Genomic DNA, 14,377 nt, shown 5'->3' with positions numbered 1-14,377 from the left:
AATCTCATGATCATCTTTCCACTACAGTCGCATTAATAGATGTGCCCTAGCAATACCTCTTTCAGCTATTGCTAAGAGAGCAGTAAGTGTTTTCATGCTCTGCACATTTTCCTCAGACTTGCAAACGTTCCAAGGAGTAATGTAATTTTTAGTTTGCATACAAAAGTGTTTCTCCATTTCTGGAGCGTTTTGCATGTTCTTGTTTGTTCTTTTATTAATCTTTCTATTGCATTGCAATCCAATAATAGGTCTTCCTTTTCTCATCCACCAGAAGCTGGAAAGTTCTGTTGTACCTATGCCATATCAGGAAAGGCCAGGTATGCTTGTGTAGTGCTGGTTGTGCTTCCTGCATGTGCAGTGGATCATTGACTGTATTTTGCTCTGTAGGTTGACTCCTATGATGTGACTGTGGAAGAAGACCTTGGAGAAATTCAGCTGATAAAAATTGAGAAACGAAAATATTGGTACCAGGATGACTGGTACCTTAAGTATATCACTGTAAAAACACCAATGGGTGACTATTTGGAGTTCCCATGTTACCGTTGGATTACAGATGAAAAAGAGATTGTTCTTCGAGATGGAAGAGGTGAGAGCCATAAGAAACCTAATTTCCTGCAGAATATCTAGAATTCTTCCACCTCTCCTTCCCCTTTCCCCATGTACCTCGCAATCTTCTCTCTCACATGGAGACCCACTGCTAATCCCCTTCTGCATCCTAGGGAATGGGCTTTCCCTGCTGACTAGGACTGCTTTCTGAGCAGTTTGTTGGACTGGGCACTGGCAGTTGAGTTGGATGTTTTGGGAAACACATACAAGGAAGAGTCCTTAGGCTGGCTTTTTACACTGGTCTTGAATTTGAAGGCTGACCCTAATGCCAGATTTTTGTCTGCTCCACATCTCCATTGCTGGAAGCCCTTTTGCTTTAATTAGAATTACTGTCTCATCTTTGTTTCATACTAAGCCCCTAAGTGGCCCATGATTAATTGCCTGTAGATTGTGTTGTTTTCTTGAAAGTGAAATAAAATCACAAAGTAGGTTGCTCAGCAGGTACAAGGACTGACTTGAAAAGGCAGCTTCACTTTTCACCCCTTCTCCTTGCATGCTCTCTAGTCCAGAAGGCACGGTCAGATGGATATGAGTACTGCAAGTAGTGACGACTAACTGAAAAAAAGTGTTACAGCACTTCTGTGCTCTGTTCAGAGTGGCCTCTTGGACCTGAAACTTGTGTTTTAACAGTCTCTGACTACCTATGTGCTGTGATCAGGGTTGGGGCATTTTTCACTGATGTATCCTTGTTCCTCTCTGTGCTTCCTAGGATAGGTTGGCTGCTCTAGTGGCCTGCAGCATCAGTGCCTGAAAACAGCTGAAACAATATATGAGGTGGTAGGAAATAAATGTTTATATTCCCATTAAGTTTTTGGCTACTCTTGGCTGAGGAATTTTGCGTTTGAAGCCTTTTGTCCTATAATCACAACTATGTGTTTGTTTATTTTTGGTCTCCAGAGGGACTTTCCATTCTTCATAATCTGATTTATCACAAATGTTACACTTTGCATGGCCTTCGGAGTATGGTGAGGTAAAGGACAAAAGCAAGTGAAACCCAATTGGTAACTAGAACACAACCAGCTGGAAACCTTTAGCCATGTATATTATCAGTTGTATTACCTCTGATATTTCTAATTCCAAACCTCAAACAACTACTTCCATGACACTCCTGCTGGTTTTATCTGCCTTCCCATTTGTGTATGTAAAGTGAGTCACGTACTTTGCCCTTTCTCTGATCACTAAGGAAGTCTCTGTGTTATTTAATGATACAGTGAATATATGGTCATAAGAGCAAGCTCTCTGGAAATGAATCCTCACTGGTTTTTCTTTCTGTTCTCATGAAAGAAGATACAGTTATTGTCTCAAGCTGACAGGGGAGAGCACCACTCAAGGAGAGAGGATAGGAGGTTTCCTGGAGATGTCTTTTAGCAGAGAAGATTAGCTGGAACAATGTAATGTTGTGATTTCTTTTATTGATGAAAATTCCCTTAGTTAACTGAAATGTAAAGTGAATTCCCATGACCCTGTTCAGACCATTTAACACTAGATATGTACAGCAAGTGTCTACACTAGGAACCCAGTTTTTATATACAGTTGAGACACATGTTCCTAGCTTGAGCTAATTGTCCCTTGGAGGTACAAAGTTAGGAGCTTATCTTCTTCCACAGATTCTCTAGGGACCTGTGTTTCTACTCAAGGTACTAAAATGGATCGTGTAAGTATTTCCCACAGAAACATTGTAAAGGTATAGATCAGAGTTCAAAAGTTTGGAAACTTTTCTGTCCTTCTCCTGGGCAGTGGTAGGTAGAGGAACCTCATAACGCTGTCCCTTTCCCCTGTTTTACAGCAAAGCTCCCCCGGGATGACAAGACCCAGATTCTCAAACAGCACAGACGCAAAGAGCTCGAGACCCGTCAGAAAATGTACCGGTGAGTTTCCCATAGCTCCCCAGAAGTTCTAGGGCCTGATCTCATCAGGTTTGGCAGAGTGTGTTCAGGTTATCATATTGCTTTAATTACTGGGCTTCTGAGTTAAGAGAAAGTATAAGTTACCATGTTGGCCATATATGTTTTTCACTTAGATGGAATTGACTGTAAGTGATGATCATCCTGGTGCAGGTGGCATTATGAGATAGTTGAATCCCAGATAAGCCTATCTGGAAGGCTTAAGTGGGAATTCAGTGGTACAGTCTCCGAGTGGGCCCTCTGTCACACAGTTGTACTTTCAAGGAAGATCTGAAGGCAGGTTTCATTTGCCTTCTCAAGCAATACTCCACTTTTGAAACATGATCTGAACATGTCAGCTCTTAATGGAGCTTTTTGGCTGCTTCAGTGAGCTAATTTTAGTTGTCTCCTGCACTGGGGTGCAGTGGAAGATCTGGCCCTGCTTGAGTGGACTGGATTGTGTTATCAGAACACAGTTGTGATACCCACTTTTATACTGTACAGACACTTTTTCTAATCAAGGTCACAATGGGAAAATGCTATCTTTTATCAATAGATAACTCCAGAAGGCACTAGACATTTCCTGTTCTTAAAGATGTACTCTCTGTTAAAATAACAAAAGTTTCTTGCACTTGCATCTCCTTATCATGAGAGTAAGGATCAGAAGGACAGATGGTCCATTTGGAAGGAATGGATTGAGGCTTGGTGTATGTGTTGTTGATATCATTTGACTAAGAAAGGATCTTGCTTAAAGGTTATGGGAAATAGAGCAGAGGAAATGATAGTTCAAAGAGGTGTGGCACAAAATTTTATTTATGAATGCAAAAAGGAAGGCAAAACCATTTGTAAGTCCAGGAAAATAGCTATTTACAATTCAGAAGCATAACTGATAACACACAATGCAGTCAGTGTGTGGCAGGCAGTTGAGAAATACCACTGAAACAATATTCTTTATAAATTGCCTTCTTTTTTTCTGAAGTAAAAATTAGGCACAGTGCAAGAACATACATGGCAGAGAATGTGTGCCATGACCATTAGGAGGTAAGGTCTTCTGATGAGCTGAATCAAGACAATCTGCATCTCTCTGTGGCCAGTTGCAACCAAATGTGACAAGTATTTGGTAATATGACAGGTATTAAGTTACTTCAAATTTTGTGAAGGTAGGTGGCCAAGTAGATGCCTTCCATTGTACTTCAGGATTCTGTAGGGTTCTGATATGTATTGGTGTGGTATAAATCACTATTTTTGGCCCAAATTTGCTGCACATTTACTTTATACAGCTGAGTCACAGAAGCAGTGTGGGTAAGGGAACAACATAGCTCTCGTGCTGGTAAGGTTATATGGTTAATCCAACCTGTCTTGTTTCAGCTGGAAGGAGTGGCATCCGGGCTTTCCCCTGAGCATTGATGCCCATTCTCACAGTGATCTTCCTCGTGACATCCAGTTTGACAATGAGAAAGGAGTTGACTTCATTCTGAACTACTCTAAAGCGTAAGTGCTTGTGGAACATCAGGAGTTTTGCAAAATCTCTTTTGGGGCAGGGTAGGGATCTGATCGTCTTTTAGGTTTCATTGAAATCTTAAAATTGGATTTTTTTCTTCCAGCTGTATCTGCAGTCAAACAAATTAGGAAAGAATTGAAGGGATTTTTTTTTTTTTTTAAAATCAATATTTTAAGCTTTTAATGCTGGTAACTGACTGAGCCTCTGCATTCTCATTAGATACTGTTTTGGCTGTAGATGGATGGAGGAGGCACTGGTGAAAATCATAGGAAGAAGGACTATTGTCACCTGATACCTTAGGCTTTTGACTTCATTCTCAGAGTTGCCCCCTAGAGATGCTTCTCTCCCCTGATTGCAATAATTAAGCCTTTCAACTATATACCAAAAGAAGATGGTATCAGTGTGCCCTTGAGACCCTGCTGAAGAAAAGCTTTTCTGAGCAGCTCCACACTTAAACACATCCGAGTGTAATCTGCATGGGGCAAAAAAGTCACATACTATCAGATGGTAGGATAGTCTGACATGAGACAAGACTGGTCCGAGATCATCCACAGTTTCTACATCTGTGATTCTGTTAATATGCTGGTCTATTCATATTTTGGAAAAGCGTTCTTCCCGTTACTGGGTGATCAGACAGAGATTATGTCATCAAGCACAGGTTGGTAAGAACTAGGGAGTTTAATAGCCATACTGAGAAACTTGCAGCTTCTAATAAGAGTGAATACTTGCTCATCTGAGTCCATCTGAGGAACCAACGGTGACTGAAACCTTACATATTAGAACATTCTTGGTGTTACATTTATGCAGCTGAATTTCACTACCAACACAGAGTCAAATCCCATGCCTTGTTCCGAGAGAATCTACCTGCTTGTTTTCTAATTTAGAAAATTGGAAGCTTCAAAGAACACATGATTTTTCTGGCTGTATTAGCTCTGCTGTAGATTTCTCCCTTCCTCCTTTCTCCCCTATGCTAGGATCTGTTTCTCACAATGGAATGATGCTCTGTAACATCAAAACATATGTCTATATCTATATCTATATCTATATATATTTAGCAGCAGAAATCTGCAGGAGGTATGAACAGGGTGACAGGTATGTTTCTGAGCACATATGGCTGGGTGGACCTGGATCTTTCAGAGCTTATTGGAATAAGGCAGCTGAATAGCTTTCAAGACCAGGGATCTTTAACTTTCTATCTTCTTGTGCAAACTAGTATGTTAGGAGAATGATGGAACAGGCTGTAGAGTGCATGCTCTTGTAGCTTTTTAAAGCAATTCTAGCTGTTATACCAGAGAAGTGGCTGTGAGGTCACACAAGGAGTTAGATTAACATACAAAAGACAGACAGATGCTTCCTGCCCCCCACAGTTACCCAATAGCACATGTATTGCCTCAACTTTATATCTGTTTAGACTTCTGAAGAACCAAATGTCTTATCTTTAACATGAGCCAGAAGCTGAGGTCCCTTCTTAACTCATGAAATACCTTATTCCTCAAGCAGCCCTTTAGTATTCAGTGGATTCTTCAAGCTTTAAGAAGTTTTAAAGAATCTGGGGCCTTGACAGTAGATCCTTGGAAGACCCTAGACTCTGATGTTTCTCTTCCACCAACATGTATTAGAACCCAGCCTTGGAAAGGCCTTTTAGTCAGCACATAAGGAACTTGATATTATAATAGCCATCAGAAATAGTTCTTTGGGAAACAAAATAAATTATTTTTTTAAAGAGCAAGAAAAATAAGTCAAGAAAACAGTGAGTGTTTACATAATGTTGTTTAAAAGGCAAATCAATTTTTTTATAAGGCCAGAAGAGATCATTCTTGATCTCAAGACTTTAATACAGTGCAGGTCAGATTACCACAGACAGTCTCTATTTCTCAGTTTATCTTCCCTCTGTGTGCAAACTGAGAAGTTAAATTATCAATTAGAATTCATCAAATTTGATAATTTAATTTTCTTTACCTCCCAGAAAGTCCTGGGAGGAGACCCCATGCATATCTGTGAAGTGCTCTGAGATTCAGTCAGGATTCTACAGTACAGTCTGTTCACCATGAAACAGAGCCAGGGGTGAGGCCATCCTGAAAAAGGTAAAAATCCATCATAGTTTTTGTGTTGTGACTAAACCTGTGGCAAAACCAATAAGAGGTTCCAAGCAGGGGAAGAAAGCAAACACCGTGCAGCTCTTCTCTTGGCTCAGCTTCAGGAAATAGTCTAGCTCAGAAAAGGCAAGGAATAACTCCTTTTAGGGAAGAGGAGAGGTGTGAAAATATATAAACCCCATGCAAGGTCATTGAGATCTTCTCTTGTTACCCTAGCAAAGGCATGGTATTCCAAACTTTTACAAATCCTGTGTTTTCCAAGAGCTATTGCTTGTAGCATGGTGTTAGTCAGTGCAAAACAGCTGTTTAACAGCTCATTTAGGAGATCTGAGCAATGCAGGAGCAACAGCATCTGAAAGGTGACCAATTTGCCATGAATAGACATAACCAGTTTGGAGGCTATGCTCCCCCTCTAGCAATCCCATCCTGCCAGTCTGTAGCATATTGCTAGGGATTCTGAGTCACAGCCAAGTGAAACTTGTAAACAATTCAACAGAGTGCAGGGACATCTATTTTTGTCATTGGCTATAAGGGCACCTCCCCATGAAGTAGGAACCTGAAACTTTATTGCAGATAGCCAGCTGTTCTGGGGAACTGGTATGACAGAAAAAAAGACTTTTCCAAGGAACAACAGTGCTTCTTGCCTGGCACATTTGACTGAAAATCTAGACCTATGCTTTTGATTGGGTGAACTGTGAAAAGCTTTGGAGAATGAGTTTGATAGCTATTATCTAGCTACCTTGTGCTCTGGGAGCCTGGGACTGCTGTCTGCATGAATGGAGTGGAGATACATGGGGGAAGGCATGGAGTCTTCCTTCAGTTTGAGTGAAGGAGTAAGGAAGACAGGGAAGTGTGTTTGGAAATCCAAGGGCAGGTGTTGAGTCGCAAGGTGTAGCAGTGGGGCAGGGAGCATATTTAAGGAAAAATGTGAGATGTGTGAAAGTTATATGAAAACTTAGGAAGTGGTAGAAGATGGAAGGGGAAAGCCCTTTTGCTTGGGACATGCAAAACTGAATTTAGAAAGAGGGAGATATGTCTCAGAGATTCCTTCTGCTGTTGCAAGGTTGGATCTTTAGATGCTGTTAGGTGTGGATAATTCTGTAAGTTTACAGAATTAATCGTGTGTAGTTGGGGATAATCCTGTAAAATGATGTGACCTACACTGTTTAGCAAATGCAAACTTTCCCTGGATACTGTGCCAGAAATGCAGGCTTGTGTAACTATTTTGGACCAGTGTTGCATTTGGTCAGATTAAGTTCTACAAGCAACTCTGCCATTTTTCCCTTGCTGTGGTTTCTAGTATGTGCCAGAGACATCAGAGAAGTACTTGATTTCTTGGGGAAAATAAGGTTTTTATTTCCTAAGTCCTTCGGAAGTTTTTTCCAAGATAGGAAATGTGAAAGACTTTTCCTTTAGAAAGTAATCTTCATCTGAGAATGAATGTATGCCTGGCATTCAGCAGGTCAGACCACAGCAGGTTTGTGACTGGATCCCAGGTGCTGTGCTTACTGCTTGGTTTGATCAAGCTAATAGCCCCAGGTAGGAAGGGCACCCTGGGCAGGCCAGTGTTTCCTCATCTCAGAGCAGTTCTGAAGGGCAGAGGCTCTAACAGGACCTGTAGTGGAAACTCTCAAATGAGACAGTCTCAAGTAACTCTTACCAAGCTGCTGAGATACACTGTTTAAAATAATTTAAACTTCTGGTCATGATTATGCTTTCTCTCGAAGTTCGTCTGTGATTCAGACACCTGATACCTATCTAGAAAGTCCTGCCCCGTAGTTACCCTCCCTTTGATCCTTCTATGATCATTCTGTGTCCCTGTTAGGTGTGAAGAGACCTCTAGAGAGGTCATCTCCTGCTCCAAGCTAGACAGTTATCTGAGTTTTACTTCCTAACATGCCTCCAGGCACCTTGACTGCTCTCTGCAGCAGCAGAAAGAATCCGTTCTACATGCACTCCACCTGGGCTCAGTGCAGAAGCAGCACTTTTGTCTGGGTTATGGCCATGCTGGTCCAGAACCCTCCAGATAACCTCTAGCTGGTTTTCTAGGCTTTTGGTCCTCTTCACCACTTCTAATCCAGTTCTTTTTAAGGTGCCTCAGTCTAAGTTTGCTGATTATAAATCCACCCTCCTGGGATTCTTCCTCCCTCTAGCTTCTGTTTGGGAGGATTTTCTGCAACACTGTGACCTGACCTTTCTTTACTCCGTATCTGCCATGCTTGTTTTGTGCGATCTGTGTGCTTTTCTTCATGCATTTGAACTGTTAGTGGAAAGTAACTTTCTTTTTCAAATTAATTATTTGCCTTTTAGTCAAAAGAAATTATTTCTAGTTAGTACCAACAGTTTAGCATTTATGTAACGATTTAGGACTTGTCCTCTTGTACAAGATGAATGTGCTTGACTGTGTTGTAGACAGTACTTCGCTGAATTATCACTTTAAGTCAGATGTTTCTGGCTCCCAGCCCCCCATGTTTATGTGATGTTTGCAACCAAGTGACTTGGTTCCTGAGGTTAGAGATGAGCATCAAGTTTAACCAGCAACTCAAGTAAATAGAAATCTCTCAAAGGTTCAGACTTCATGCTGTAGGGATCCAGTCTGGCCTTGGTCACATAGCTACTTACAGGAGCTGTTCTCTGTTTAGGAGTACTGGCTGGGATGATCCTGGGTTGTGTTTGTTCTGACTTTGTGCAGATCACTCCATCTCCTTGTGTCGCCATACCCATTTCTGAACTGGTGCTAATAATGATCTTAGCACTCTCAGCTGATGCTAACTACTGATGATGTGTGGAGCACTATTTTTTCTGACTATAGTTTTTATATGACATAGGTCTTAAAGCACTACCATTGTAGACTAACAAGAACAACTCCAGAATGGAGTTCAGTAAATGCAATAGCAGATGCCTTTCAGGCTTGTGTGTAAAGGTACAGCCAGCAAATTTAATTCTGTAAGATGTCCAATCTCTCATTCCACCACTGAAAAATTTGTTGTATGTAGGTATATAAAAGAGCGGAAAAGAATGGGGAAGGCTATTGGGGAAGCTGGAGATTATTTTTTTCAGAGATGGTTTTATTTTTTAGGATGGAGAATCTTTATGTCAACCGTTTCATGCACATGTTCCAGTCCTCCTGGAGTGATTTCGCAGATTTTGAGAGGATTTTTGTCAGAATCAGCAACACGATCTCTGGTGAGTTTATTAGCATTTGTTCATGTTTGCATTGTAGAATGACTAATCAGTTGTCTTGTACATATCTGATTAGGATGGAAGTGGCTGACCCGCACTTCTGCTTTCCATGTTTTTTCACAAATAAACTGTAAACTTGGGCCACTGATCACACCAGCAGCCTGCAAGACCAAAAAGTGAAGCTATGATCTCATACAAAATAAAATTACTGGGAATTGCTCAGTGATCTTAGCTATAGTGGAGGCCAGGGCAGTTGGGCATCAAAAATCCCTTTTGGCTTTTAGAAATGTATTTTCAGATATGTGCAAGTCCCATAGGACAAATTTTCATAACTATTTTGCATCTAAATTTAGAGATACTTTAGTGTGACTGCTTTTCAGAGTATATTAGCTGGCTTTGAAAGTTTTATTGTGTATGTCCCACTTCGGCCATCTAAATACATATAAAATCACTAAAGAGGCACTTTTAAAAATGTTCTCCACTAAAAGCAAGTACTAGGGTGACCCCTCTTGCCTCTTACACAGACTAGATCAAAGGCTGATGCCTAACATCCCAGCCATGTGCTCAGTCCTTGTTGCACTGCTGCTAACAGTCCTGCCTTCTCTACTCTGTCCCAACATGGGGAGGGTGTCACTGCCTCAGTTCTGCTGTCATAACCTCATGTGTAGCTCCCTCAATCAGTTCTTGTGGGCCGTTTGTGTCAATGACATGGGACAGCTCAAATGGTTTTCAGTGGTAAATTTTTCCCAACAGGGATCATTTCGACAGAACTAGTTTCAGGCACAAGAGCCTGTGCTGTTAGGCCAACAGATCTGGGGATGGGTTGCAAATTGCTGGGAATGACCTGGGAGCTATAACTTCTTCAGCTGGTCCTGCTGCAGCCAGGATGGGTGGTCAGACCACAACCTTAATGGTTCTTACTGGAAATTAGTGCAAAATAGGCCTGAAAAGGGTTGTGGCATTTATCCAAAATGCCATCTCTTTTCAAAAATGTGTCAGAATTAGTTGTGCATACTTCATTAAATGTCCTGCTGTGCTTGCCATTTCATACTCACTTCTTACTAGAAGACAAAAATTCCTCTCTAAAAGTGTGAGTTTCACTCTTGTATTCAGGGCCATTCAGTTTCTGCAGTATCTTTCATACGGTAAAAAATCCATTGATGTAGTAGTAACATATCAAAGACAAAATACTACTTTAGCCCTCTTCCATGTGGAAATCTTAGCACTTACTTGAAAACCCAGTAAAAAGACAGACATGGGTTTTGAAATTCATGGTGTCATTTCTGTAAAGCAGCCTTTGATTTGTGAGCTATACCCAGCCTTCTACTACTGCCCATGGTTACATTATTTTACTTTATTTTACTGTATTATTGGATATAATAGTTACACAGGTACAATAAATTTGTTAGCGTGTGGCTCCTCAAATGTATGTGAATATCCTGTTCAGACTCTGCAAAGGAAAATACTTTTCCCTCCTGCTCTGAAGTTTTGCTCCTCTTCAGGCTGCTTAAGGACCAGTTAACAGAAAGAAGAGTAATTTCTGTGGTCTTGGGTATAAAATAAAGCACACAAGGTAGCCAGAGCTATTAAAAACTAATTACAGCAATTTGTTACATTTAATAAGATTGCTTCCTAAAGTATTTTTAACATGAGAGTTAGATATGATCTACCGTTAATTTCATTGATAACATTTCAATACTCATGAGTAAAGCCCCAATTCTGTGAGTTTTAAATGTTAAGCATTGATCTCAGTTATGTTAATACAACTCTGAATCTGCTTATTGACAGAAACAGGGATAATGGTTCAAGGCTTTTTTCAGTCATGCAGTTTCTGTCCAAGCTGATGAGTCATTTTTTGCTTGGTATAGACTGCAGATACAGCTCCACTCATTACGCAATTGACAGAGATGATGGAAATGTCAACTTTAAGTAAACTTAACTTTTTTCCACTCTGTTAGAAAGCACTGTGAGTTTTAATACATTTTATTTTAATTATCACTGCATTCCCTCAGGCCTATCTTTTTCATCCTTTCACCCTTTGTAGAAAAATAAATTGCTTTCTGAAAAAGTTATGTCTTGGCTGAAAATAGGCAGTAGTGGAAAACTTTACTTGCTTCATTTTTCTCCTGAAGACACCAGTGAGATTTTTCACATTAATTATGTTGTTTCTGACTCTGAACTTGTAGGCTGAAGAGGTGACATGACATTATGAAACAGAACACTGCAATTGTGGAAAGCATTCAGTAGAACTACATATGTAATAGTAAAGAGATGAAGTACCCAAAACTAGCATTTTATTAAGAAGTGATGTTAATCTGGGTTTATATTAGCAATTGAAAAATAAACAGAGGAAAAAAAAAAAAGTTAAACAACCAAAACAATGCATGAGCACTTTTACCGAGTCAAAGTCAAAACCCTTCCCCAGGGTGTCCCTCACCCAGCTCCAGCTACTAAGAGAACTGCTTCAATCACTGCTGTTCTTTTCCTACCCACGTTGCTCTGTATTTTCCTTCTCCTGCCTGTGCCCTCTTTTTTAGACTCATCTGTCTGTACTGCATACCCCGAGAATTTGAAGAGTGAGATTTAAAAATATCATGGAAGACCTGAAAAGGAATACTTTACTCCCTATTGCTTCTGTACATGGAGAAACAAATTATTATCAATTTAATTCTTCTCAAAGAGAAAAGCAAATATTATATTGTCCATTTAACAAGTGATTTTTCTTAAAATTCTGTGATACCTTTTGAATCCTTTTCTTGCAACTTTTTTTAGTTAAAGTTTCCATGCAGTATAACAAAAGGTGGGGAGGAAAGGAGGAATCCTACATTGTAGTAGGATATTGATGCAGTGAAGATACTAATGCTGCAGGGTTTTTTTTCCTTTAGAATATGTGATGCAGCACTGGAAGGAAGATTTTATGTTTGGCTACCAGTTCCTGAATGGATGCAATCCTGTACTGATCCGGAGATGTACAGAGATACCCAAGAAGTTGCCTGTGACTATGGATATGGTAGAATGCAGCCTGGAGAGGAACCTAACCCTGGAGGAGGAAGTGAAGGTATGTCTCCGAGTCAGGTTGTCCTCCATCTGTTCCTTCTCATATCCTCTAACCTCCAAACCCTGTTCTGTCAGCCTTCAGCCACATCTTTCTTCAGGCTGTATGGCTGGTCATGGCTAAGCTGGTTGTCTCTGCAGACTGGCAACACTTTTGTTGACTGTTTTCTTCTGCTATCCTGGAACTGCAGGCTGTGGCTTTCTCCAGGTCCAGTCTAAAGAGATGTGACCAGGAGGTGAAGGGCCCTTTCTTTTTCAGTGGTTTCCTTTGAAAAGTTAGGGATTGACCAGCTGCCTCTAAGGGTAAAAGTGCCTGGTAGGGTCTTACCCTGTTGTCACCCACAGAGTTAAACTAACATGCTGCAGAAGGGTTGGCAAGGGTGGTGCCTTGTTTTTCTTTGTACAATGAGCACGGGGATCTCTCCAGCTGGCAGTGTGAAACTTATTTGCACCTTACTGTCATTGCTTGAATGCCACTCACTATCAGACTCATCAAACACAAGTCAGGTAGTTTGTGTAAAGGTGCCTGCTGCCTCAATGTCATCAGCCCTGAGCCACCATGAGCAAGGGCAGGCCAGTGGCCGCTCGCTCATAACCAAGGGGCACAAGCCAGCCTCTAGCCAAGACTTCCTGACCTCTGTTCTGAGCCTTGCTGCTTGCTCTCCATTAAAACACATCATGTTGTTTTGGGTTTTTTTCCCCCAGCAAGGAAACATTTTCATTGTGGACTACGAGCTGCTGGATGGTGTGGATGCCAATAAAACAGACCCGTGCACAATACAGTACTTGGCTGCGCCCATCTGTCTGTTGTATAAGAATCTGGAGAATAAAATTGTACCCATTGCAATCCAGGTGGGCTTACTGTCAGGGGCTTTAGAGGGACACATTGCTTGTCTCATCTTAAACATGAATGACTTGGGGTTTTATATTGTTTTTATATCTTTTAGCTTGGTCAAAAGCCTGGGCCAGACAATCCCATATTCCTTCCTTCAGATGCCTCATATGACTGGCTGCTAGCTAAAATCTGGGTTCGCTCTTCTGATTTCCACATCCACCAGACAGTGACCCATCTCTTACGGACACACTTAGTATCAGAGGTGTTCAGCATAGCTATGTTCCGGCAGCTGCCTGCAGTACACCCCCTCTTCAAGGTTGGTTCTTGCATGAAGGGAGGTATGTGTGTCAGGAAGGTTGCCACATTAGTTTGACAAACCAAAAGGAAGTCCTGGTGATAGTTCAGCTGAGATAGTCTGACTGGCTGCCCTGCAAGGCAACATACAGCTAAGCCATCAGGACTTCCAGGACTTCAGACTTTACACCTGTGTGCCACTGAATTCAGTCAGAGAATTTGTCTTCTTTCATTGTTTGTCCCATTTCACAGCTCTTGGTGCCACACATGCGGTTCACAATAGCCATCAATACCAAAGCCCGAGAACAGCTTATCTGTGAATGTGGCCTTTTTGACAAGGTAAGTCAAATCTTTTGCAAATCTTCAGTATTCTTCATGGTTCTGACTGTATGCTTCAACCATCACATATTGTGTTGTTTCTTTACCTTTCTACTAAAGAACAAACATAACTAATATCACCTCAGAAACTGGCACAAAGAACTGACATCTTGCTGTGCTAAAGATGTTATCTTTTACCTCTAAGTAGCCAATTCAGAACTGGCCAATGTCAGTAGTGAGTCAGCATTTCTCACACATAGCTGGTGTGACTTTGGGGTATGAGTATAGGAGTGTAAGGTAACATAACATGCGCATGCATCCCTGCACATGTATGCACACAGTTAAGTCCCCAGTATCTTTTAAGTACTTGGGCCAGGGTGATGAGCAGAAGAATTTGTGATTGCAAAAGGAAATTTACATCAGAGAAACACATGTAGATAAGATAGATTTCTAAGCCCACAAATAGTGGGTGTAGATTCCAGCCTGTCTTCTTTAATTGCCATAAACAGCAGATCTGCTAGGATTAAAACTCAGCTTTGTCTGAGTCAGTGAAACACAGCTGTGTATCATGGACTGCAGTGCTGCTCTTAGGTCGAATATCTGGCTG

General features: G+C 41.1%; 1 protein-coding gene across 4 annotated transcripts in view; it reads left to right on the top strand.

Annotated features, from left to right (window-relative positions):
* Positions 1–14,377, top strand: part of ALOX5 (arachidonate 5-lipoxygenase) — a 33,824-nt gene that overhangs the window by 7,802 nt on the left and 11,645 nt on the right. For all 4 annotated transcript variants that reach the window (XM_074908336.1, XM_074908335.1, XM_074908337.1 and 1 more), the window contains exons 2-9: positions 388–586; positions 2,393–2,474; positions 3,858–3,980; positions 9,166–9,272; positions 12,155–12,327; positions 13,029–13,175; positions 13,271–13,474; positions 13,705–13,791. In XM_074908336.1, coding sequence (XP_074764437.1) covers positions 388–586; positions 2,393–2,474; positions 3,858–3,980; positions 9,166–9,272; positions 12,155–12,327; positions 13,029–13,175; positions 13,271–13,474; positions 13,705–13,791 — 1,122 coding nt within the window. The remainder of the gene's footprint in view (positions 1–387; positions 587–2,392; positions 2,475–3,857; positions 3,981–9,165; positions 9,273–12,154; positions 12,328–13,028; positions 13,176–13,270; positions 13,475–13,704; positions 13,792–14,377) is intronic.

The sequence above is a fragment of the Athene noctua genome, chromosome 5 (genome assembly GCF_965140245.1).
Source record: "Athene noctua chromosome 5, bAthNoc1.hap1.1, whole genome shotgun sequence".
Lineage (NCBI taxonomy): Eukaryota > Metazoa > Chordata > Aves > Strigiformes > Strigidae > Athene > Athene noctua.
The sequence above is the reverse complement of the archived record's forward strand: the minus strand, read 5'-3'. Positions and strand labels throughout refer to the sequence as shown.